This window comes from Phascolarctos cinereus, unplaced genomic scaffold (genome assembly GCF_003287225.1).
Source record: "Phascolarctos cinereus isolate Bilbo 61053 unplaced genomic scaffold, phaCin_HiC Scaffold_4;HRSCAF=312, whole genome shotgun sequence".
Taxonomy (NCBI): domain Eukaryota; kingdom Metazoa; phylum Chordata; class Mammalia; order Diprotodontia; family Phascolarctidae; genus Phascolarctos; species Phascolarctos cinereus.
Genome location: NW_027555847.1, coordinates 704,815,920 through 704,840,849, shown reverse-complemented (window position 1 = coordinate 704,840,849; position 24,930 = coordinate 704,815,920). Strand labels below are relative to the sequence as shown.

The 24,930-nt window shown below is 38.5% G+C and overlaps 1 protein-coding gene across 6 annotated transcripts in view; it reads left to right on the top strand.

Annotated features, from left to right (window-relative positions):
- The window catches only part of MED13L (mediator complex subunit 13L), a 395,342-nt gene that overhangs the window by 211,646 nt on the left and 158,766 nt on the right, over positions 1-24,930 (top strand). For 4 of the 6 annotated variants that reach the window (XM_078154351.1, XM_021008010.2, XM_021008009.2 and 1 more), the window contains exon 3: positions 4,679-4,763. The exons of 1 other annotated variant lie outside the window; for it this stretch is intronic. In XM_078154351.1, coding sequence (XP_078010477.1) covers positions 4,679-4,763 — 85 coding nt within the window. The remainder of the gene's footprint in view (positions 1-4,678; positions 4,764-24,930) is intronic. One more of the 6 variants, XM_021008008.2, reaches the window with a different exon arrangement.

Below are 24,930 nucleotides of genomic sequence, written 5' to 3'. Positions count from 1 at the left end.
TAGTATTTCTGTATCCTGGTTCCTTAGTGTCAAAGGTTACCACTAAACATTTTCATTTGTTATTGATTGATAATTATATTAGAGGTATAAACTATTCATTAAATAAACAATTTATTTTATTTGGAGTTGAAAAATGAGCTGTGATTTGATAGAATAATTTTTTTTCTTGAAATTCTACCTTTGGGCCTAATACAATGTACAGGTATTTTTTATTAACTTGAATGGATGTACAGTCTTATTTCCTAATAATTATAATGCTGTTGATATGTATTTATTGATTTGTTATAATTATATTTTACTATACTAAATTATAACATTTATTAATAATTATAGCAAAATTATCGAAGAGCCTAATGCAGTGTAATGTTTCCCTTGATGTTATATTCTTCCCCTCAGTCTTGTCAAATTTATTTTGCCTGAAACTTAAAATTATTTATATTCCTTTAGCAATAATAACATATAAATTACTTAGGCAATATAATTAAGATCTATTAGTGAGTATGCTGTTTAGACTTTTAAAATGCAGTTATTTCCTGAAGATATAGTTGAGTTTTTTTTTTCATCATTTGTTTAATTATTTGTTTATTTTGGTTCCTGACCCATTATTTTGTAGAATGGTGAAATCCTTGTCTGGAAATTTCCACCTATGTAGAACTACATCCTCAGTCTTAGAAAATTGCCTGGGGCTGGGGAGAAGTAAAGTGACTTGCCCAATGTCACTGTACTAATATGTGTCAAAAGTAAAACTTGAACTCAGGTCTTCCTGACTCTAAGAAATACACCATGTTCCCCCACCATTTAAATTCACTTAGTATCTTTTTATTTAATTGAATCTGTTCTATATTTTTGTTGCTGCTTCCTGGTGTTTATGTTGTGAATGAACAGATTATAGCTTCCCTCACCTTTATCCCCTCCCCCACGCAAAAGTTTTTTCTTTTTAATGAGGAAAATTGTGTTATGTATGCATGAGGCTGTAGTATTGCTTTGACTCCAAATCTGTTAGCATTGAAAAAAATAATTAAAAGACTAAGGATTAAAAAATTGTGAATTAGCCTGACTCTAGGGCTGTAACACAAAAATCTATGTATAGATATTCAAATAGAGTTTAGACCACTTTTTAGCAATATGAAATTTATGCTTATTTGAGATCATTACAAATTTGTTATCTAAACTCAGGTCTGCCCTGGCACACAGTAGATGCTGCTCATACAATGTTTTTCCTTCCCTGATTTATTCTCTTATCATACTTTCCACAGTAGATATTACGAACCATCCTTCTCATTCTTAGAACTTCCGTTATAACTTCATTCCCAGCTCCCCCAGAGTATTTATCCTTTTGTTACAGAAAAATAAACGCCATCCCTGGCATGTTTCCTTTCCTCTCATTCCTCAGAATCCATCTTCATCATCCCCAGTTCTCTTGCTTCTGCCTCTATTAACGAGGTGGACTCTCTCCTTGGCAAGCTAATCTTCCCACCTCCTCTGAGAACTTGTCCCCTCACTCATTACTTCTTCTTTATCTTCAGTCTTACCTTCATTCACTGACTTTTTTCCAACCAGCTACAACTTTGCCTAATTCTCCCCCATCCATGAAGCACCACCACCACCATTAACATCCAACAAACTGTAACACTTCCCATGACCTGTCCCATTCCTCAAGCTATCCTAGCAAAACTCCTTGGATGTAACTATATCCATTACCTTATGTCTACTCATCAGTCCCCTGTAAAAAAATCTGGCATTTACTCTCACTGCTAAGTTGAAAAGGCTCTCTTCAAGGCTACTCCAAAGATTACCCAATAATTTTTTGTTAATCCTATTCCTAGAACATATCTGGGAATTTGTCTCCTCTTCCCCTGTTTTTGGTCAGTCGACAAGCATTTAGTACAGACCTAGTATATCTCATGCATTGGCTGAGCCTTTCACTCTACACTAATTTAGTCCTCATCCCTTCTTACCTGGACTGTTGAAGTAGTCTACTAATTGCTCTTTCCCCTTTGGCAGCTATCAAGAAGATGAATTACAAACTGATAATCCTATAACAAAGATGATACCTTCAGATAAAGGAATCTTAAAGACTGTCTGGTTTAGACACATCCTTTTATAGACAGAGATGAAGAAATGTAAGCCCAGGTTGGCTAAAAACAGTGCCAGGTCATGGAGGCAGCAGATTTTTTATCTAGCTTTTCAGACTTCAAATCCAGTGTTCTGTCTGCTATACCATATCAGTTTGTCAGATCAAACCGTGTCTTCTCCCTTCTCAAAAATTTTTTTGTGCCTTTCTTTTGTCTCTAGTATAAAGCACAAACTCCTCTGCCTGGCACTTCAGCCCTCCAAAACCCGCATGCCACCTGCCTTCCTGCTCTTATTTCCCACATACGCACACAGACTGGCCTGCTAGTTGTTTGCCTTGCAGGGCATCTCATCTTTGCATCTCCATGCCTTTTCACAAGTAGTCCCCCCATGTATGTTTCTTCTCTTTCCCTTGGATTCTGGCTTGCCTCAGAGTACAACGGATAGATGGCCTGTATCCTCCAGAAATCCTCTCTTGTGCACACCCATCCTTTCAGCAGCTTCACATGACTGTGATTCTACTATGTATTGGCTTCCTTGTATTTATGTTGCATCCATCCCTCAATAAAATGTAGCCCTCTTCAGGGCAAATCCTGTTTTCTCTTTGGGCCTTGCACTTTAAGTCAGTGAGCATCCACTGTATGGCAGGGTGCCTGGGGGTACAAAGAAAGGCAGAAACAGTCCCTGTCTGCAGGGACCTCACATTCTAATGCAGGAGACAGCATGAAAACAATGATGCCCATAAAACATCTATGTGGGAAAAATGGGAGGTAGCTGCTTAGTGGGGCATGAGGAGGGGCCAGGAAACACTTCTGGCAGAAGATGAGTTTTTGGTTCAGACTTGAATGAAGCCAGGGAAGCCAGGAGGAGTTTGGGGAATGGAGCACATCCAGGCACTTAATAATTGATTCTTGCTATTTGCAGGTATCTCAGATCTTTCTTAACTCCTGTAGGAGAAAAGCCCGTGACTACATAACCTTTCAACCATTTAAAATTTCTTGAACTAATTTGATTAGAATAGATCCTGATATATTTTTGATGATACAACAGTATAGTGAAAACAATATAACGTGTTTCTCATCATTTTAACTCTCAGTTGCAATACTGTGTTGTCTTCCGAGTGATTTTTTTTTCTGAGATAAGAAAAGGTGAGAGGAAATTGAGTTTACTCTGTAAATGTAGTTTTTATTCTTCCAACTACCTAGCTATCATGAGTTGAAATAATATAATTTGTAAAAAAGGAAATTGACTTCTTGCTCTGGGGCATTTTGTACTTGTTTATACATTTGTAAAAGAATGAAGATTTTAGGAATGCATGAAGCACTGTGACTGCTAGATTCCTTTATTGCCTCTTATCCTTGTAGGTTGATATAAAATCTCAAAGGCAACCTTATATTTGCAATTTGTTTTAGCAGATATTAATAAGGGTAGGGAACAACCTGCTAGTTATTAATATGAGACTGGTGTTTATGGAACTTTGAAGTTCTTATTAGAAAATCAGTTCTACAAAATGTAATTTTGTGACTTTCTCAAGGCCAAGTTATGGAACTTGGGAATAGAGTGTGTGTGTCCTCATCCTTGGTCCCTTCATTGGTCTCCTCTGACTGTGGTGCATTAACACATTTTATCTTTAGCATGAAACTCCAAATGGTTGACTTCACATAGCATTTGGAGATGTACATAGTGCTTTACTTGTTTTATTTGCTTTCATTCTCTTAACCCTATGAGGCATCATTATCATCATCATCATCATCATTATTTTAGAAATGAGATAATTGGGGCTTGGAGAGGTCAAGAGACTTGTCTGTGGTAGATAAGTGGTAAGTTTCATAGGTGATATTAGCACTCAGGTCTTCTTTAACTCCTAGGCTGACATGTTATTCATTGTCGATTTCAGTTCATGGTAAAGTTGAAAGTGCCCTGGCCTAAAGCTACATTCACATCTTACCTCTCCTACCAATGCATTGTCTTACCTTGAGTATCTTGACTCTATGTGGAAGAGGGTGAATCAGATGATCTCATGGTTCCTTTCGGCAATAAAATTCAGTGGCTTTTAATACAGTAATGTTGCCAGTACACTAATTTTTCCCCAGTGTGACCAAAAAAAAAAAAGGCAAACTTATAACATATTTCTTCTCTTCCTAGTTTCCCACCCCAGATATTTATGCCTGTAATACAGTGGTCAGGAGATTCTCGCCTACAAAGTCACTCTTCTATTCTGAGCTGTACTTGATGATTTGAGAATTTTGGAAGACGACTGTTAGACTGAAGTAGAATTTCGAGGGGGAAGCTAAAATTATTTAATAGAATAACTATTCCCGTCTAGGGCTCCAGAAATAGATTCTCTTTTTTGTTTTGATATTGAAAATATTACTTTGGACAGGATTTTCCCTATCACTTTGTCAAGATCAAAAATGAATTTGAAATTGAAATTTCTGTTCTATCATGTATGCATTATTTGGTGTAATAAACATTAGATTATGATGAGGAATGTGGAAAAGACCATTATTACCATATTAAAGAAGAATTTCTTTCAAATTTTCCTCTTTCTGTTTATCTGGATGTCCTGCTTAATAGTCGGTCTGTGTTTTGTTTTGTTTTATAGTAGTGGAGGAAGGACTATGGGAGAATGGCCTTTCCTATGAATGTAGGACCCTGCTCTTCAAAGCAATCCACAACCTATTAGAAAGGTAAGAGAAGCCCTATTGGATTTTGTATTTTTGGCATCAGAGTAGGAGCGTTTAGATTAGTGATGCCCAATTTTGGTTTTGAGATTCCCAAATGTGAACATTAGTTTTACTAAGGGATGCGCTGAAAGTCTCCAAAAATTCCCATTCCAAACTGATTTGCTTGTGTAAATTTTTTTTTTGTCATAAATTCTCAAGGGCACAGGTAAACTTGGGTGGATTTTACCATTCTCTTGGCCTAGATCCCCTACCCAGTGAACACATGGCACCTCCAGTATTCTTGGACTGACTGCATTTTCAATCATGTATTTAACAACATTAGGGAACAAAGTTGTTTCAGTTAAACTCGAAGGAGAAAGATGAAATGGAAATCTTTCACTGAGCAGTGATTAGTACCGAAGATGTGCATAGCCCACATGAGTAGAGGCCTTCCCAAGCATCCTACCTTGGTGCACTGCTTTCCTTTTGCTCCACTTACCAACCGCTACTCCTCATGACCATGTGTAGACCTACTTTAGGAGCATGTGCTCTTTATGTTCTCTGAATATTTGAATGGGAGAGGGAGGGGGAAAACAATATCCTGCCCCTGAACTTACATGCATGCCCCTTTTGTGTGGCTGAAGTGAAGCAAAACAAGTAATAGGGCATCTGTATGCTGAAGGGATTGGGAATCAGTGATTTAGATGCTCAAGGCAGCATTTCTGTTGGAAAGCTAGTAGCCACCTGCTAGAAAATGTTTTTCTTTTCTTTTTTTTTCTTTTTTTCTTTCTTTCTTTTTTTTTTGCATTCAAAAGCAAGCTTTTTTTCTTTCTTTAAATGAACTGGAATCTCTCCTGACTTTAGGAGTGGGGATGACACCTGGAACTTAGGGAGCATTTACCACCCATTTTTTTTTCAAAGAATCACTTAAATTACTTGAGGTTCTGCAGTCTTCTCCCTGCAGAAGAAGGGGATTGATGACTGTGCTGTCATTCCTGGACATAAGACTCTTCATAGAAACTACTGATAAAACCATGTCATAGAATTACTATTCTTTAGAATAATATTTTTAAAGATATATTTGATATACTTTGGATGTTATATTCAAAAAGTTCTATTAAAAACAACTGTAAGCCAAAATTTTCCTCGAAAAGGAGGATGTTTTTAGGAAGAAGGATGAGTTAAGTGTAAGGAAATTAGAGGGTGAAACCCAGGAACTTTTTGTTTTTTTGTTTTTTGTTTTTTTCCTCTTCTACCTGAACTCTAACTAAAAAGTAGAAAAAGGATGGGGGGGGCAGGGAAGAGTGTGTGCAGGTAAATTTTAAAAATTCAGTAAGAGCAGGGGGAAAAAATCCAGATGATAGTATAGGGGTTTGGTTTTAAAAGTGGTAGCTGAATTTAAATCAATGTTTCTCACAAGTTGTGTTCTGTAGAAAGAGGAATGGAGGGCAGAACCACTTTGGCCAAGGCTGGAGATTAGATAACAGCAAGAGTGGAAGTGAGTGGTAGGTAGGAAAAACCTCTTTCTGCAAGTCTTTTCACACTTCTGTCCAGCTCTGCTTCCTGCCTTTATGGTGCCCTTTGGTATCCAAAGCTGAAAGATGAAGTGGAACTGAAAAAACCATTGGAGTAATTGATAGGACCTTTTTATAATAGGCCACATAACCTTGGTAACTTTACTGATTATTTGTAACTTTCACATAGGTGGCTTTAATTCAGTAAAGTCACAGAGAAAACAAACAAAAAACCGGTTTTCTGGTTTTCTTTGTTTCCCGTGAAGTATCTAAGCTTATTGTGCCCTTAGGATTTTTATTAGTTCTTCTCCTATTGAACGGAGGCCCCTTGATCTACTGTTTAAGGTATTCTGATTTAGATGGCAAGTAGATAATCTTTTGATTACAATTAGCAAAGCATTGAAAGAATTGCTCGCGCGCTCTCTCTCTCTCTCTCTCTCTCTCTCTCTCTCTCTCTCTCTCAAGATAATTGATTTGAGGCTACAGACATGAATTTTATTCATACTGTTGTGATTTCTAGAATCTGGCACACATTGTGATAAATTAGTGTTATTTCTGCAGCAGACGCTACATATTTCTTAAGGATTTTAGCGTGATGAAAGAAAAAGGGAAAATATAAAATTCCTGTAATTCCATGCCATATTAAACCTAAATATATATTTTTTGTTAATTGCAATTTGTTAAAAGTGATTATTTTGTGATTGAAAGTTGTATGTACCTTAAAATATTAGCACACATTATATTCTTTTAAAAATGTAATTTGTCATGTTGCACTATAGATTTATCCAGTTCATTAGCAATCATGAATATATTTGGACAAATAATTCTGTTCTTTATATTAAGATTTACTTTAATTATTATTCTCTCTTGAGAGCAAGGAGTCAATAAGTGAGATGGCCAAATAATTTAAACCTCCTTAATTCTCATCCAGTTAATTTCAAATTTTCAAAAATTCACACTGTTGAAAAAGGAAACATTTTTTTTGAATTAAGAGTGTAATTGTGAATCAGACTTCCATATCCCCCACTCTTCCAACCTTCTCTTTTTTCTGTTGAGGGCACCGCCATGCTTTCATGGATCTAGGTTCCCAGCCATGGATTCTCTCTGCAACTCTCTCATAATCCAGTCCAAATTTTGAGGATTTAACCTCCACAAGAGCCATGTAGTTTTTTTCCTTATTCTCTTCCCTCTTCAATCCATGTTTCACTCACGTACCAAATTGATATTCCTAAAGAAAAGGTCTGATGGTGTTACTCTCCTGCTAGGGAAGTTTCCATGGCTCCCTCTTGCCTCTAAGAACAAATCCAAAGATCCTCTTTGGCCTTCACCACTGAGCCTTCCTTTCCAAACCTATTCTACATTCATTTCTTTCCTGTACTTTTTGTTCTGGCCAAAGCAGCCCACTGGCTGTTCCTCGTAAATGACTTTCTACATCCTGTCTCTGACTGCACTGGCTTCTCCGCCCCCCCCCCCCTCTCTGACTTCTGCCTCTTTGAACACCTAACTTCTTCAGAGCATCTGGGGCTCAGTGCAAGGACGCCTGGGTCTGGAGGCAGGAAGATCTGAGCTTAAATCCGGCCTCAAACACTTAGTAGCTGTATAACCCTGGGAAAGTCACTTCACCTCTGTCTCCCTCAGTTTTCTTAACTACAGAATGAAGATAATAACAACACCCACCTCCTAGGGTTATTGTGAGGATCAGATGATAGAATAGTGGTGAAGTGCTTTGCACAAAGCCTGGCACAAAGCCTGGTGCTTAATGAATTCTTTGGATCCTTTTTTTTTTTTCCAGTTTCCTTTGTTTCCTTCCTTGCTTTCCTTTCCTTTCTATCTTCCACAAAAATCTTATTTGAATTCCTATTTTAATTGCTAGTGCCTTTTCCTTGGGAAAAATATTTTGGCTTCTGAACCTTAATATTTGTCGATTATTTGATCCATAGAGAACTCTAGAGAACTAACTCTGCCAGTGAAGATCAGGGCATTGAGAGGCTCAGTGACTTACCCAAGGTCACGTGGCCAGAATTGGTCAGAGGCCAGATCACCTCATCCTTCCTGAAGCTGACATTATCTGTCCACTCTGCCCCACTGCTGCCACTCTCATTGTGCGTTCTCCACTTCGTCCCTCACCCTGGCCCACCCAAATGGCTCTGTTTAAATTTTGTAGCTAATTTTCTTTAGAGTGTGTATGTGTGTGTATGTGTGTGTGTGTATTCCTAAGGCAGAAAGTCAGGAGGGTATATATAATGCCTGTCTCAGTTTGATAAGCCCCTTATTATAGAATGTGGGCTTCTCTGTATGGGAAGGGTGAATGTGCCCACTGAGGCAGAAAAGATGCAAGGAACTCCAGCTGATTATCTACAAATTATTTTGGAAGAAGTATCCCTTCCCATGGTCTATAAAAGTGAACTGTGAGGCCACAGTCCATGCTTGTCCGTGTGTCTCTGACTTTTTAAAGGCCAAACAAACTGTGACAGAAGGGACCCTGTGTGGGGTGGGGAGGGTAATTGGTTCTGTGGGATGCCAGGGATGCTAAGGAAGATGTGCTTTCCTGCAAGTGATCACTGTGATTTGTGCACAATGGTCAGGAATGCCATTCTCCTGAATGGACAAAGGAGGACTTTGAATTTTTTAAGTAGTGGGACCCTCAAATCTAGCCATATAGGTCGGGAAGAGAGGTTACTGTATCTCTCCCTCTTTTATCAACTAAACTTTGCAAAACACTTGGACTTATTGCTTCCATTTCTGCTTTTCTCACTTTTCAACTCTTTGCATTCTGACTTCTAAACCTGTTACCTGGATCCAGGTCCTATCTCTGACATCTCCTGGACTGATGACCCTGGAAAAGTCTTTCAGCTGAGTGTTGTGTGTAGTGCTCTGCAGCCATAAATTTTAGAGAAGACACAGATGCCCTTGGCAGAGGGACCACACTCACTCAGGAGTGCCCTCTACTAGTGAAGTCACAGCTTCATTCTCTGTCTCTATTCTTGCATCTTTCTGTCTATACCTCTGTGTGAACATATCACCTTATAGAATGAAAACTCCTCACGGCAGTCCAGGTTGCAGGTTTTTGCCTTAGTATTCCTAGCTCTTAGGACGGGGCCTTTCATACAGTAGGTACATAATAAATGCTTGGTGATACCTGATGTTGGAGAACTCACATCATCCCTGCACAACATTTTGTAGCACTTACCTGGACAAATTATGCTTACTGTTTTGGGAAACTCTGAACCACAAGTTGGTGCTATGAATCATAGGCAGGTAGAGATAGGGGAGTCCCAGTAAAAAGATCCCTGGATTGAATCAGAGAACCTGAGTTTAAATCTTGGTTCTGTTACTACGTATGTGACCTTGCAGAATTGACTTACTCAGCATCAGTTTTCTCATCTTTAAAATGAAGGTGTTGAACTAGGTCAGTCAATCAATTAAAAAACACCTATTAAGTGCTATGTGTCTGGCATCTTAATAAATCAAAACAACTTCTGCCCCTACAGAGCTTACGTGTTAGTGGGGGAGATAAAGATATACGTATAGATATGGGGTAGATGGAAGGTTACCTGAGAGTAAAAGATAAAATCTATGATCCTGGGATAACTCAAAGAGTAAGTAGTTTTCTTTCTGATTTATTTTGATCGGTTTGTATATCTACAAAGCTAAAAAAAAAAACCCCTAAATTATTTATATTTTTATTTGAGAAGCTCTCACCTCTCAGTGGTGGTTTTTAAGAAATAGATCACTCCATCCCTTTTTCTTTCCTCCAAAAGGCTGTATTGCTAATGTACATATAGAGGAAGGTGGGTCATTGTAGGGATCTAGTGAAAATAATGTCACTGCATAGAATAAGTCTTGATGTGGTTTTCAAAAGAAAAAAAAGTGAAATCCATACAGTCTATCATTTCTTTTCTCCTAGCTGTTGATGGGTGAGTTAGTCATTTTGTAGCACTGTCTTGTAAAACCTAATTTCAACAGGAAAATGACTTAGATGCTGTTGAATCACATTCCCATTCCATTCAATGTACTAAGATGGCTGACTCACTTTATTTGAAGATAGTATTCCCAGGTAGCTAAACTTGGAGCCAGTCTTGACCTTGACCCCCAGCACTACTCCTACCTCCCAAGAGTTCTCCTTTCTAGTGGAGGATCTAGACTGTGGCAAAGCAAACATGGCCATGCTTACTTCTTGATCATTTGAAGAAGGATGAGGGGCCAGGGGATGAAGAAAGGGGAGAGAACAACCCAACACTTTTTTTAAAGGATTTTTTTCACTCAGGGTGAGAATAATTGCATTTCCTTACTGAATGATTGTCAACAAAATTCTTAGAATGGCAAAATGCCATTAATTTGAATGCCAGTAATTCAGATTTTGTGGTAATTTAAAATAGGGTAGGCTGATGAATTGCTTTTCGATTATCTATCAAGAAAGGCTTGCTTAGCACTTTGGTAATGCAAAGATCACAGGGTATGTCTTTCTTGTTTAAGAGAACAGACTTTTGGGTACACTTACATATAAACTATATGCAAATGATGCTGCTAATGAGAAATGATTCTTTTTGTTCACTAAAGAAGGTCCAGTAGGAACTATCCTTGTAAACAGCACTAAATTATGATATATATATATATGTGTACTCACTCAAAAGAATATATTTGTATATGTATCTATGTGCATTAAATAATTGATACTTTTTACTATTTAAGATCCTCCTTAGTTCAAATGAATGGGCCTTTATTTTACTGATATGCTATTCTTCTAAGTTGTACAACTTCTTATTTCAAGGGTAAGACCTGCATATAAGACATGACCTCCAGCTATTTATTCATTAGCACACATGGAGTGCTAGACAAAGACATGAGTTCCAGTTCCACATTTCAAGTGCCTTGCAAATTATATAGGACTTGTTTTTCTAGTTGTTTCTCCTCAACTATTGTACTTTAAAAATTGTGCTTTTGTACTTTAAAATTAAAAGTAATTTTTTTTCAATTAACAAATATTAATTTTCTCTCCTTTCCACTCTTCCAGTAATCATGAACCAAAAAAATAAAGCACATTCTTCCCTCATTGCCCATACCCCAAATGTCAGCCTTATTCTCTGCCTTTGCAATCTCTCACCTCTTAGCTGGTATTTCTCATCACCTGTCCTTTGCATTGATGATTTCACTGCATTGATCAGCACTCTTAAGCTTTTCAAAATTGTTTATTTGTAATGCTATTATATAAATTGTTTTCTTGTTCTGTTTACTTCACTCTGAATCAGTTTATATAGATCTTCTCATTTTTCTCTGAATAGCTGTATAGCTAATATAGCTCACTGTAAAGACTACATAGCTGGAAATTCTCTAGCACCTTAGAATTTTCAGAGCACTTTACAAACATTAATTAAATCATTATTAACCTCACAGCAACCTTGGGAGATAGATGCTATTATCATTTTCATTTTACATTGAGGCAGAGAGATGTTAATTATCTGCCGTGGGCCACATAGCTAGTTAAGTGTCAGAGGTTAAATATGAACTCAGATCTTCCTGACTTCCAGTCCAGTGCTCTATCCACCATACCACCTACCTGCCTCCACACATTATATAATGTTATTTGTTTGGCTGTTCCCTAATAAATGCACACCCCTTAGTTTTCCAGTTTTTTGCAACTGTGGAAAGAGCTACTATAAATATTTGTGTGTGTACATATTTTCTATTAACTTATCTGTGTATACAAGAACTTACGTTCTTCTTCCCCCAGTAAAATATAAGCTTCTTACTTGGCTTTTGTAGCCATAGAACTTAGTACAATTCTTGGTACATAGTAAGGGCTTAATAAATGGGTTGTAAATGTGAATTAATGTGAATTATTTTTATTATTCGATAGTTGGTAGATGCAAGGCAGCACAGTACTGAATAGTTCAAGGTCATGTGACTTTTTTTTTTAGTGGAACTGTCAGCTCTGCATAATTATGCTCTGGGTAAAATAGACTTTTATGCTGTCATTCCTAGCTCATTGTACTTGTTATAATATTCCAAGATAGACACACACATACACCCACTTCACCTATGTCAAAGAAGCATTCAGGAACTGCTGGCGATAGTTTTCCAGAAAGTCAAGCCATCCAGAAGCTCATCTTGCCATTTTTTTAAACTATTGTTGCCGTGATTTGAAGCACATGTGGTGACATATGAAAATCATGAGCTTGATTTGCCATGCTATGACATGTCTGGGCAGGCATGATGATCTTGACTTGGCTTTATGGATACTAAAACACTTTTATTTTTAAGTTCCTTTAAAACAAACCTTTGTTGAATTTTTCTCTGGTGATATTTCTGAGGAAATATCTTTATTCTTTCAAATGTAAATCATTAATTCCTATAACTCATGAAAAAGACTAGCAGTAGAAACTCATGAGACAAAATCCAAGAAAGGAGCCCCTGGCCTCAGTTGTATAAAAATACGCTAAATAAATGTGACTAGAGAGGGGAACTGGTGATCCTCAGGTAAGGAGGCCAATATAATTTGCCTTCATGAGACTTGATAAGAACTAGAATTGGAATCCAGCACTGGAAGAACACAGAGGAGGCCATCAAGTCCAGACTCCTAAACTGTTTATAAATGAGGAACCTCAGGCCCAGGGTCTAACCTCTTCCTGCCTTTCCAATCCTAGATCTCACTGCCCACTCCTTGATCCAGTGACTATGGCCTCCTGGGTTTTCCACAAACAAGACCCACTACCCCTCAGTTTGCAGTATTTTCTCTGGCTTTCCATTACACCAGGAACATTTTTCCTCTTCATCTCTGCCTTCTTGTTTCCTTCAAGTCCCAGCTAAGATCACATCTGTTACAGGAAGCCTTTCCCAGCCCTTCTTAATGCTGGCGCCTTCCCTCTGTTGACTTTTCCCTATTTCCTGTCTAGTGCTTGCTTGTACTTACTTGTTTGCTCGTTGTGATCCCACCACTGCCTTTTGCCTTTTTTTATATCCACAATTCTTAGCAAAGTGCCTTGCACATAGCAGACACTTAATAAATGTTCATTGATTGATTCTTGACTCCCAGTCCAACATATTACCCAGTAGAATGGATAAAAATTGATAGGAAGAAGAACATTACATATTAAGTTTAAATCATGAAAAACTTTGGAAAGAGGAACAACATCAATTTGTGAAAAGTCACACGCACAGCCCAGTGGTGTAATAGAGCAGGACTAGGGAACTTTCTCGATTCTGCCATTTGCTGGGACTCTGTCTTTCCCATGATCAAAGCAGCCAGTGCTTTCTTGACTGACTTTAACGATTTCATCCTTTGTTGATAAAATAATGAAACTGCTATTCGGTATGTAAATTTTTTTTTTCTAGGAAGAAGTGGTTACTGAGACAAAAATGATGGGAGCCTTGTGGGGTAGAGACTACTTCAGTATTAGAATTTGTGGTTAGAGAAGGAGAAGAAAGCTATCATGATTTGACTGGTACCCTAGATTTTGGAAGAACAGATTTCAAAGGATTCAGAGAATAGATCTTGTGTCTTAATTTTTTTTTAAGGGAAGTCAATCTGGGAGGTAAGGGAAGAATTAAAGAAGGGAAGAAAAAAGAAAAAAGTTCCGATGAGGAAGAAATGGTAGAATTGTCTCAAGAGCTGCTTATGGAGAAACAGACGATACAGGAACCAACATGGTGATAATTAAAACATGTTAAAGAAGATATGAGCATGGTTAATTAATAGATAATGAATACAGGAGCAGGATGGGGTCTTTTCAGAATAGTGTCAGAGGTGTTGTGTCTCAGAATGAGCCCAGTCTGGCAAGGAAAGTGAAAGACAATAGAAAATCTTTTAAAACTCCATTGAGGATACAAAGAGAGTCAGAGAAAGGAGAGGATCAAGGTCATGCTGTGTAGAGTGGATACTCTACTTCTCATTTCAAGGGTAAGACCTGCATATAAGACATGACCCCCAGCTATTTATTCATTAGCACAGATGGAATAATTGTTGATGACTTAAACAAACCCAGCCAATCAGTTCTTATTTTCTTTGTTTTTTCTGTGGAGCAGAATGATTTTTGGACCTGAAGGGGTAGGGGGAAAATAGCTAAATGGGAGCTATTCCCAAGATAAGTAGGGAGATAGGAAGAGAATGCCTGGCTGACCAGATGAGCTGGAGAAGGAAATGGCAAAACCACTCCAGTATCTTTGCCAAGAAGCCCCAAGTGGGGTCACAAAGATTTGGATGTGACTAAAGCAACTCAGTAGTGTTAGTTTTGAGCCCCTTTTAGCAATCAGGCTCTCTGTGGTTTTATTTCTCCTTGACAAAGCAGGCTACCACAAGCTCATCTCTTCTTCTCCCCCCCCCCCCCAAATTGTCTCAGGCAAGCAGAGTGTTGTTGATAGAGTAAACAGAACTCTGGTTTCCAGTTGAGTGAGGCCCAACCCAACCTGGTTAAGAGGCAAATGCCTTGGGGGCTAGAATTGACCACATTATTTATCAGTTATCACATTATTTCTGTTAAGATGCCTTTTCAGGAGCGGAGTCTTGACAGATACAGAAGAAATAGAAGAAAGCAAATTAATAATTGGTTATTAACATAATAGCATAACACTAATTTCCCTCAGTTATATATGATAAAAAATGGAGTATAGATGGAACTGTTAGGCAACAATTTCACTGGAAATTTAGCCATTGTAAATCAGTGGCTAATGCCATTGTCCCTCATAAAAATATTGAGAAGTAGTAGAGGAAATAATCCATTTAAAGAGAGCTTTCTAAGAGACCAAACAAGTCCTAAGGACTTTAAAGGATGAAACTGGAAGGAGTGCAACAAACCAATGAAAGCGGGAAAAGATCTGCAAGGGTTTTTTTTAATAAGAAAGTTTTTACTTTTATTATTATTAGTGTCAAAATGGCACTTAATTTTTATAAAATGTCAAAAAAAAGCTGTATTAAACCAAATAACTATAAGTTTATGCCAGAGACAACATTATTTTGGGGAAGAGGGATTGATTCTCAAGTAAGGATTGAAAACAAAGACATGAGGGGGGCAGACCCATACCCGTAGCCCACCCACACCCTAACCCCCACAGCCCTCGAACTTTATTCTATAAGACTTTTCAGCTCAAATTAAGTTTATCCTTATATAATTGCTAGCTCATGTTCACCTTCTTAAGTCTCTCTTGACTCCTGTGTTAGTATTTCAAAGTTGCACAGCTCTAATCTTTTCCAGAAGAGTCCTTGGGGGGTATTTTATGGAAGGTCCATTTTCCCACTATGGATTTTTATTTGGTTTTACTGGAGGGGTTGTTCTTGGTTGCAAGCCTGTAACTTTTGACTTCTGGAAATTAGTATTCTAAGCACTCTGCTCCTTCTGAGTGGTGGCTGCTAATCATGTGATCCTGATTGTGGCTCCTCAGTACCTTGATTCTTTCTTTCTGGCTGCTTGTACTTTTTTTTCATTTGATCTGGAAGCTCTGTATGTTGGTGATAATATTCCTAGGAGGTTTCATTTGGGTGTTTCTTTCAGGAGGTGACCAGTAAGATCTTTTTGTTTCCACTTTGCCCTTTGATTCTAAGAGCTCTGGACAGTTTTCAAGTTTCTGTTTTTATCATGGCTTTCAAGTAGTCCAATGATTCTTAAATTTTCTGTCAATCAGTTTTCCAAGTGCTGTGCAATACCTCAATACCTTATATTTTCTGTTGTTGCTGTTGTTGTTTTAGTCTTTTTACTGCTTTAATATTTCTTGTTGTCTCATAGAATCATTACCTTTTTTTCATCATTTCTGATTTTCAGGGAGTCCTCCCCGCTTTTTGTTAAGGTTTTGTACCTTTTGTTCCAGTTGGTTTATTCTCTTTCCAAATCTACCATTTCTTTTCCCATTTATTCAAGTACTCTTATTTGGTTTCTAATATCATTTTTTAGCTTTTTTTTTTAAACTATCGATTTATCTCTTCCAGGAATTCTGGCTGGAATTGTGGTGAAGTTATATTTTTCTTTGAGGCTTTGCTTATAGATGTTTTGGTGTCATTCTCCTTTTCAGAGTTTGTGTCTTGAGTGCTGTTGTCTCCATAATAGCTCTTTATGTTTTTTTTTTGTTTGTTTGTTTGGTTGGTTGGTTATTTTCTTAGCCTATTTCTTTGGCTTCAGCCTTTATGTTAGGTCTCAAAATGTCTGAATTTGGCTTTTGTCTTCATGGGTCCAGCTGCTGCTTTCTTGGGAGCTAACAGAGTGTTGTGTTATTCCAGGGCTTCATGGATGTTTCATACTAGAGACCTGCAGCCTTTTAGGGCTTCTCAGGTGGTCTGGCAAAGACTGATCACTGCCCTCCTGATTGGAGCTCTGGAAATTCCTGACCTGGGTTTGGATCTGAGCAATACTCCTGAAGGCTTGCTTTTGAGTGGAAGTTCTAGTAGATTGCTGTTGCCCTCAGCTACTATCAGCTGTCTAGAAAGCTCTTCAGGTTTAGAATGACAGAATTGCAGGCTCCCCTTTGGTCTGTGATATCTGCCCTAGTTATTCTGTTGCAGGCTTTAGATTGGGGTAGAGGATGGAACCAATACTTTACTCAAATCTTATGATCAGAACCGCAAAACTGCTGTTTGCTTCTGAACTTGCTCACTTTTTCAGTACATAGGTGAGGTCCCACATCTCTTCTCACCCTGGAGTACCACTCCTCTTGGATTTGTGATCCAGAGAATAACAGTGCTGTCATTGGATATCTGGTTCTGCATTTGGCAGAGGGTCAGGGTCCTCCTGTATGGGTCTAGGACCACTTATTCTTAATTATAAATAGCTTCCTGTGATTTTTTTTTCCCTTGGATTTCCTGATCATCCCTGGTCTGGTGTGATTTCTAGCTCTGTATAAATGACTGTGTTGTGTTGGGGAGCAAGGCTGCACTTCCTCCTACTCTGTCATCTTGGCTCCTCCCATTGGAGAATGAGGATTTCCAAGAAAGACTAAGACACTTGCTTGGTGTCCTGGTGTGATGATAACTGACACCAGAAAGCAAACAGAGCCTCTGAATTCTTATTTTGCTCCTGTTTGTCTGCTGAGGAGAGCATTCTTTGAACTGGAAATCACAGACTGAAAATTATTAAATAGGGAGCAGATACTCAAGATAAGGAATGAGATATTAAGAACACATCTAGAAATTGTAGGAAAAAATTCTATTGTTGATTATTAAAAAACAATGGTTAGCCAATATCTAGAAAAGGAAGCAGTAATCACAAAGATCCAATATCGTCAGATTACATCTTTCTAAACTCATTTCTTTTTCAATGTCAGAAAGGTTGTCACATGGCAAGTGGATTTGATTTGTTCTTTTTTGAACCAGATGGCAGAACCACTAATAACAGGTGGAAGTTACCCAGAGGCCAGTTTAGGCAATGTGTGATGGGAAATTTCCTAACAATTAAAGCTACCCTAGAATTCAAAGGTCCTAGCTGAGGGTAGATAATTACTCATGCAGTAGGCTAGGCTTCCTTTTTCTGTATGGCGGCTTGGGTCCCTTAAAGTTCAAAATCTCTGGTTCTGTTATTTGCTCTAACTTTTGCCTTTTGCATCTTTTAGAGAAGTAGAGCAGTGTCAATGGAACAAAAACTGATTGAGGAGCCATAAATAAATGGAGCTCTTCTCCTCAACCTCTTGCATCATGTAGACCCTAACCTCAAAATTGCTATCATTTCTAAGTGCAGTCATTGTACCTTCTAGCTTATCATACTGAGAAATGACCAAAGAAGATTATTATGATACCTTCAAGGAATCTTTCATTATATTTCCCATTGGCTTTGGAATCAGAAAGCAGAGATTATCCAAATGATAAATTTGGTTATGTTAATTCCAGATTTATATAGGCTATTTAGAGTCATTTGACATTTTGTCATAGAATTATGGGCAAGAGGAGTCTTAATTCCTATTTTTCCATTTGTTGATATAGTTGTGGGATTAAAAACTAGTAATTTGTTTTCTTTGCCACAGGTGTATAGTCTTCAGTAAGGCAAATGATCTAGTGTTGTGCTAATGTGCTAAAGCAAATGATCAAGACTGTGCTAATAAGCCTAGGGGTACAGAGAAAGACAACACAATCTCTGTTCTCAAGCAATTCACCTTTTAATGGAGGAGACACCATGCAAAAAGCTATGTGCATACAGGATATGTACATGACAATGTGGGGAGAACTAATAGAGAGAAGACGGTTGATGTTAAGTGGGATTAGAAAGGCTTCCTGTGGAAAGTGGTATTTTAGCTGGGGCTTAAAGAAAGCCAGCAAAGAGATGTGGAGAGAGAGCATTCCAGGCATGGGAGACTGCCAACACAGATGTATGGAGTCCACAGATGGCTTGTCTTGTTTGAAGAACAGCAGAGAAACCTAGATTGTAGAGTACTTACTTGTACGGGGAATAAGTTATAAAAAGCCTGGAAAGGTAAGAGGGAGCCAGGTTATGAAGATCTTTAAATGCTGTGCAAAGGATTTTATATTTGATCCTGGAGGTATTAGGTAGCCACTGAAATATATTGAATAGAGAAGTAACATGCTTGGTTTTGTGCTTTAAGAAGATCAATTTGAGAGCTGAGTAGACCAATCAGAAGTGATGATGAGGGTCTCCATTATAGTGGTGGCATTGTTAGAGGAGAGAAGGGGTTGTACGTGAGAGATGTTATCAAGGTAAAATTGACAGACTTTGGGAACAGATTGAATATGGGTGGTGAGAAAAAGTGAGGAGTTGAAGATGACACCTAGGTTTTGAGTCTTAGGGACTGGGAAGATAGTGGTGCCCTTGACAGTAATAGGAAAATTAGGTGGAGGGAAGGTTTAGGGGAAAGATAATGAGTTCAATTTTAGACATGTTGAGATGTTGACATGTCCAGTTTGAAATGTCCAGTAGATTTTTGGAGATATGATTAGAGATTAGGAGAGAGGTAGGGCTGGATAAGTAAATCTGGGAATCGTCTGATAGAGGTGGTAATTGAGGCTGATAAGGGCATCAAGAGAAATAATATAGGAGAGGAGAAGAGGGTCCAGAACAAAGTCCTGGTGGTCACCTACAGTTAGTGGCCATGACTAACATGACAGAGATCCATCATAGGAGACTATGAAGTTGAGGTCAAGAATAATGTCGTGAAAACTTAGAAAGATGTAAGAGAGTATCAAGGAGAGGAAAGTGGTTGCCCATGTTATAGGCTGCACAAATGTCAAGAACAAACATTGTTGTATTTAGGACATTTTGTGAATGTGGAGTCCCGTACTGAATTGTCATATAATATTAGCAGTTATGTCAGATTTGGGCATGGGGGATTTCTGACTTGAAATCTAGAGTTATGGTGACCCATTTTTCATTAATATATCTTTAGGTCATCCTTACTCACTGATTCCTATATTTAGGAAAATTAAAATACTAATTTCAAGTGATATTTAACTAGCTGACTTTTGTTGCTAGTTCTTTTCCTTGGCAAGTTTAATATAAAATTATGTACTTTATTGTTCCTCAAATAAAATTGGGAAGAGAGCAAGAAGAGCTTTGATGCCCTTCAAATATTAGAAAGTTATGGTAATTTCACAATATGAAACTTCATTTTGACATATATGTATGTGTCTCTCTCACACACACACACACACACACACACACACGTACGCACACTTAGATGCATACACTTCAATGATTCTTTGAGCTAATTGATATGTACATTCCCTTCAGTGGGAATTACATCTCATCAGTGCTTTCTCATTCTGTGTGATTCCTGTCCTTGCTTTCTTACAGACTCTCTCCAGAGATCTTCTCCTTCGTCCTTTTACATTTTGTGGTTCCCTGTGCAACACTCTGCATGTCCATTTGCCATCTCTCCCTCTTGCTATGTCACTTCTTTTCTGAGTGTACGTTTTCTGGAGGCTGTTTTTTCCACTATTTATGGGAATGTAGGTCATTGTTAGAGATATATAGCAGCTTACTTGTAGCCACTAGTGCTTTTCTCCATTGTCCTTTGGATGTCCCACAACTTGAATTCTTTAGAGACTGTAATATTCCAGGAATCACTTTTATAGAACATTATTGGGAAAACATTTATCTTAGAATTGTTTTTTGCCTGGGGTGCAGCTTGTAATCATTGAAGGCACTGTGGAAATTGCCAAATGAAATCCAGCCTGCTGTGTTCTCCTATTAAATCCTGGTCCCAACTGCAATGCTTGCCTCAGATATATACACAACTGTACTAACTCAAAGAACCCTCTCTTGGCATTCTCATCAGCTTCTATTGGTTCAATTATCATCTCAATGTAGATAATTCCCAAAGCTTTGTAACTGCATATCTACTTCTGTTCTGTTTCCTGAGCTTTACTCCCGGTCATCACCTGCTTTCTGGACATCTCCATTTGAATGACCTATCCATTTCACCAAGTCCAAAATGGAAGGAATTATTCTCTTCCCCCTCCACTTAGAGAAACTCATTCATCCAACATTTCATAATGATGTTGAGGGTTCCGCTGTCGTTGTAGTCATCCAGTGTTATGACCTTGGAGTCATTCTTAACTATTTCCTCTTTTCCCCCAAATCCCTACCAACATATACAAATAAATTACACTCAGTCCTATTAACTTTACCACCTTAACATATCTTGTACCTATGCCCTTCTCTTGACTTGTACAGACACTCCCTTTCTGTAGCTCACCTACACTGGTCTAGTAGCTGCTGATTTGTCTCCCCAGCCTCTAGGCTCACTTTTCTTCAATCTGTTGTTCACACAGCTGCCAAATGCATGTTGCTACCAACTGTGCCACCCACCCTTTCTTTCAGCATCTCTCTGTCACCTCTATGAATACAATGCAACCTCCTCAGTTTGGCATGTAAAGCCCTCCCCAAGCTGCCTCCCACCTTTCTTCATAGTTTTATTTCATATTATTCCCAGTCACACATTCTTCATTCCATCCGGGTTCCTACTCTCCATTGCCTGAACTTGACATTCCCTCTCCCATCATATTCCTGCACACCCCCACTTCATGTCTGCTTCTCGGGGTCTTGGATAGAAACGTCTCACCTCCCATGCTGTCTACTAGATGAAGCCTCCCTGAATTCCCTTATTTGCTAGTGCTCTTTTCCTCCTCAAATTATATATGTTTATCTTTCTTGTATAAATGTTCTGTTTCCTCAATAGACTGTCAGCTTGTTGAGAGCAGGGGACTGGTTTTCATTTTGTCTTGGTGTCTCAGTGCCTTCTAGAGCACCTTATTCACCTTATTAGGGTGAAATGAATGAGCTGGCCTTTCATAAGGATATCCTTCTGGGCTATAGGTATTTTCCATCTTTTTCGTTTTTCCTTTATAGAAATGTCTGATCTGTTAAGTAATAACATATGTTAGTTAGGAGCTCTTTTAACACTCTGGAGTGGCTAGCACAGCACCATCTATAAAGGGGAGTATTTGGAGAATTTCATTGTCTCTAGAAAATCCTTCCTCCTTTTGGTCCATGACTTTTGGTGACCAGACCCCCTCCTATTCACTCCTTTTCATTAATAGTGTTTTGTTGTGTTTTTCAAAGTATCTTGTGTGAATTTAACATGTGCACAAGTGCCTCTTTATTGGAGAATATTAAGCCTGATTATTGTTCTACCAGGTCAAGACTAGAAAGTGTATGGGTCAGGACTTGTTTGTAACTTGTTTTCATGATCATTTTTTTGGTATCATATATGAACCTTTAAGTGGTTTTGGTATCTTCCCTTCACTAAGGTGTCTTGTAGAACTCTCTTTCCAATATCTTAACTGGTCAAGGAATATTTAAAAACCCACTGTAGACTTTCAACAACCACTTAAAGATTTGTGTCACTTAAGAGAAATACAAATGAAAACAATGCCAGGAATTCACCTCACACCCAGAAAATTCATGGAGGACTAAAGATTGAAACAGTAAAAATTGTAGGGGCAGGGTGTAAGTGATGGATCACAAGTGACTTGAAGATTTTTTGGGGAAAGATAATGAGTTCCCTTGAACATGCTGACTTTGAGGCCCTATGGGATCATCCATTAGAAATTTCTAATAGGTATTTAGTGACATAGAACTGGAGCCAGGAGAGAAACAAGTGTTTTTGTATAAGTATAGGAATTGTCTGTAGAGTGATCATGATTAAATTTATGGTAACTAACGAGGTCACAAAGAAAAAACACCTCCTAGGATAACACCTTGGGAATACCCATTGTGTGGGACCTGTGTCTAAATGACTGCAAAGGAGGCTGAGGAAGGGCAGTGAGATCATCCAGGAGGAGCAGATGATCTCACATGCTGTAGAGAGGTCAGGGAGCAGCCAGACTGAAAAGAGACCAGCAGAAGGAGTACGTAAGAGAGCACTAGTCACTTTGGGGAGAGCAGATTCATTTAAGCAACGAGACAAAAGTCAGTATAGATTTTAAGGGATTGAGAAGCAAGTGAGAGGAGAGGAAGTAGACAGAAACAATTGTCGTAATTCAGAGGAAGAGGGAGACAGGAAATGGGATATCGTAGATGGGCAATAATAGCAAGAGGTCAGATATGCCCAGATTGTAGAATGTATCAAAAGGAGTAATGTGGGCGCATTCTGGAAAGACGGGTTAAAGCCAGACTGGGAAGGACTTTAAATGTAACACTGGAGATTTTGTTATTAATCCTTGAGGCACCAGGGAGTCATTAAAGCTTCTTGAACAGAGGAGTGACATGATCATATTCATGTTTTAAGAGGGAAGGGAGGAAGGAAATAAACATTTATCTAGTCTAGTGCCTGCTGTGTGCCAGGCACTGGGCAAAACAATAATATTTCTAATTACATCATACATCTTAAGAGATAATATTATAAAAGTTATCTCATTGTCCCTCACCACAGCTCAGTGAGGTAGGTCCTGTTAGTACCCCCATTTTATAATCGAGGAGTCACATAGATATTGAGTATCTGAGGTCTGATTCGATTTCAGGTCTTTACTCCAATCTCATTACACTCTCTACTGTGCCACCTGTGTGCCTCAAAAAATCACACTTGATCCTCACAACAACTCTGGGAGGAAGGTGATATTATCTCTATTTCATGGTTAAGGTAACTGAGGGAAACAGATTCACAGCATGAGCAAGTGTCTGAGGCAGGATTTGAATTCTGGTCTTCCTGACTTGAGGCCAACCACTACCTACTGTGCCATCTAACTGGCTCTAATAATCACAATTGATTTTGAGAATATTAATTTAGCAACCAGGTCTATAGGGGAAAGCTTGGTGCCGGGAAGACCTACTACTTATAGATTGGGACAGGAATAGAAGTGAGAGGTGTGATCCAAGGCCTGAAATGGAGTGATGACTGGAGAGATTTTCAAGGTAGAGGTGGTTAGACTTGGCAACAGACTGAATAAAGGGGTGTCAGATACTGAAGAGTAATCTGAGGCTGTGGACCTATGTGATGGGAAGAATCATGGTTGGGGTGAAGAATACGTGTGTGTGTGTGTGTGTGTGTGTATACATGCATGTGTAATAACAAAGTTAGTTTGAGACATTTGAAGTTTGAGTTGCCTATGGGATATTCAGATGGAAATTTCCAGTAATCATGTGAGTTGAATGTAGGGCTTTGATTTCTGTATAACTTGGTCTGGACCTTTCCTGTGTTCATATCACATTCTATAGGTTGAAATTCCCCCCCGCCCCCCAAAAAAATCTTCCCATCTTTCCCTGCCTTCCCTGTTGCCCTTTCCCTTCCCCTCTCCCCACCTCCTGAGTAAACTTCCTTTGGGCATTAATTAGGTTATTTTTCTTCTTTCCTTCCTTAGTCTCCCTAGCACAGGGCCCAGCACATGGTAAGCACTTAATACATGTTTGTTGAATTGAACACAATAGTTTGTTTCTTGTCTTCCTTCCACCTCAGAGAAATCCACTCATAATACACAGACCTGTCAGTAAGTGAAAAATCTATATATCATCAGTAATACCATCACTTCATCACCACATCAAACTTTAAGAGTTCAGGTTCAAGGATCAGTAACTGCCATTGCTGGTTTGTGGAGCAGTGATAATACCCTTTTGTTGACATTTCCAGGCACAGAAATGGGAGCTATAGTGTCCACAACAGCCACTAGCCCACACGTATGGAACCTCAGATTACGTGGTTGGCACGCTGTCTCCATTTCCCTGCCATGTCCTTGGCCGCCCTTGGCTTTCTGACGTGAAATCAGACAGCAGCGTTTGTGACTTTTATTAGTTGTAGTGTGGCAGTGGTTCCCAAACATCCTTCACACGTGTGCTGTGTGGTCATATGAGATTTGATTTTATGTTTTGCTGTTTTCTCAGGATAGTCACCCTTTCACTCATGTCGCCCTTTCTGTAAACTCTTGAGCTTCCATATTAACTCATAATTTATTCTTTCTGTGATCTTATTTAGTCAATGGTTCTTTTGGGTGTTGCTATATAGAATCTGCAAGGGAACAGAATATCTTAGATGCTTAAGTATCACTAGAAGCAGTATTGGATAACCTTGAAATCTTAATGTTGAATAGTTTGTATACCAATTGAAATGGTAAAATAAAATCTCTGAGCCAGTGACTAAAATATCTGATGGTTTCCAAGTTTTATTCCTTCATCTCTTCATGTTGTTTCATCTACACTTTAAGATATCACATGTACTTTATAATGCAAAATAAGTCAGTATGTATCAACCTCATACTTAACAATAGATTGGAGCTCTTTGAGAGATTCTCATTATTTTGAACAAGTGCAAGTTCTGTT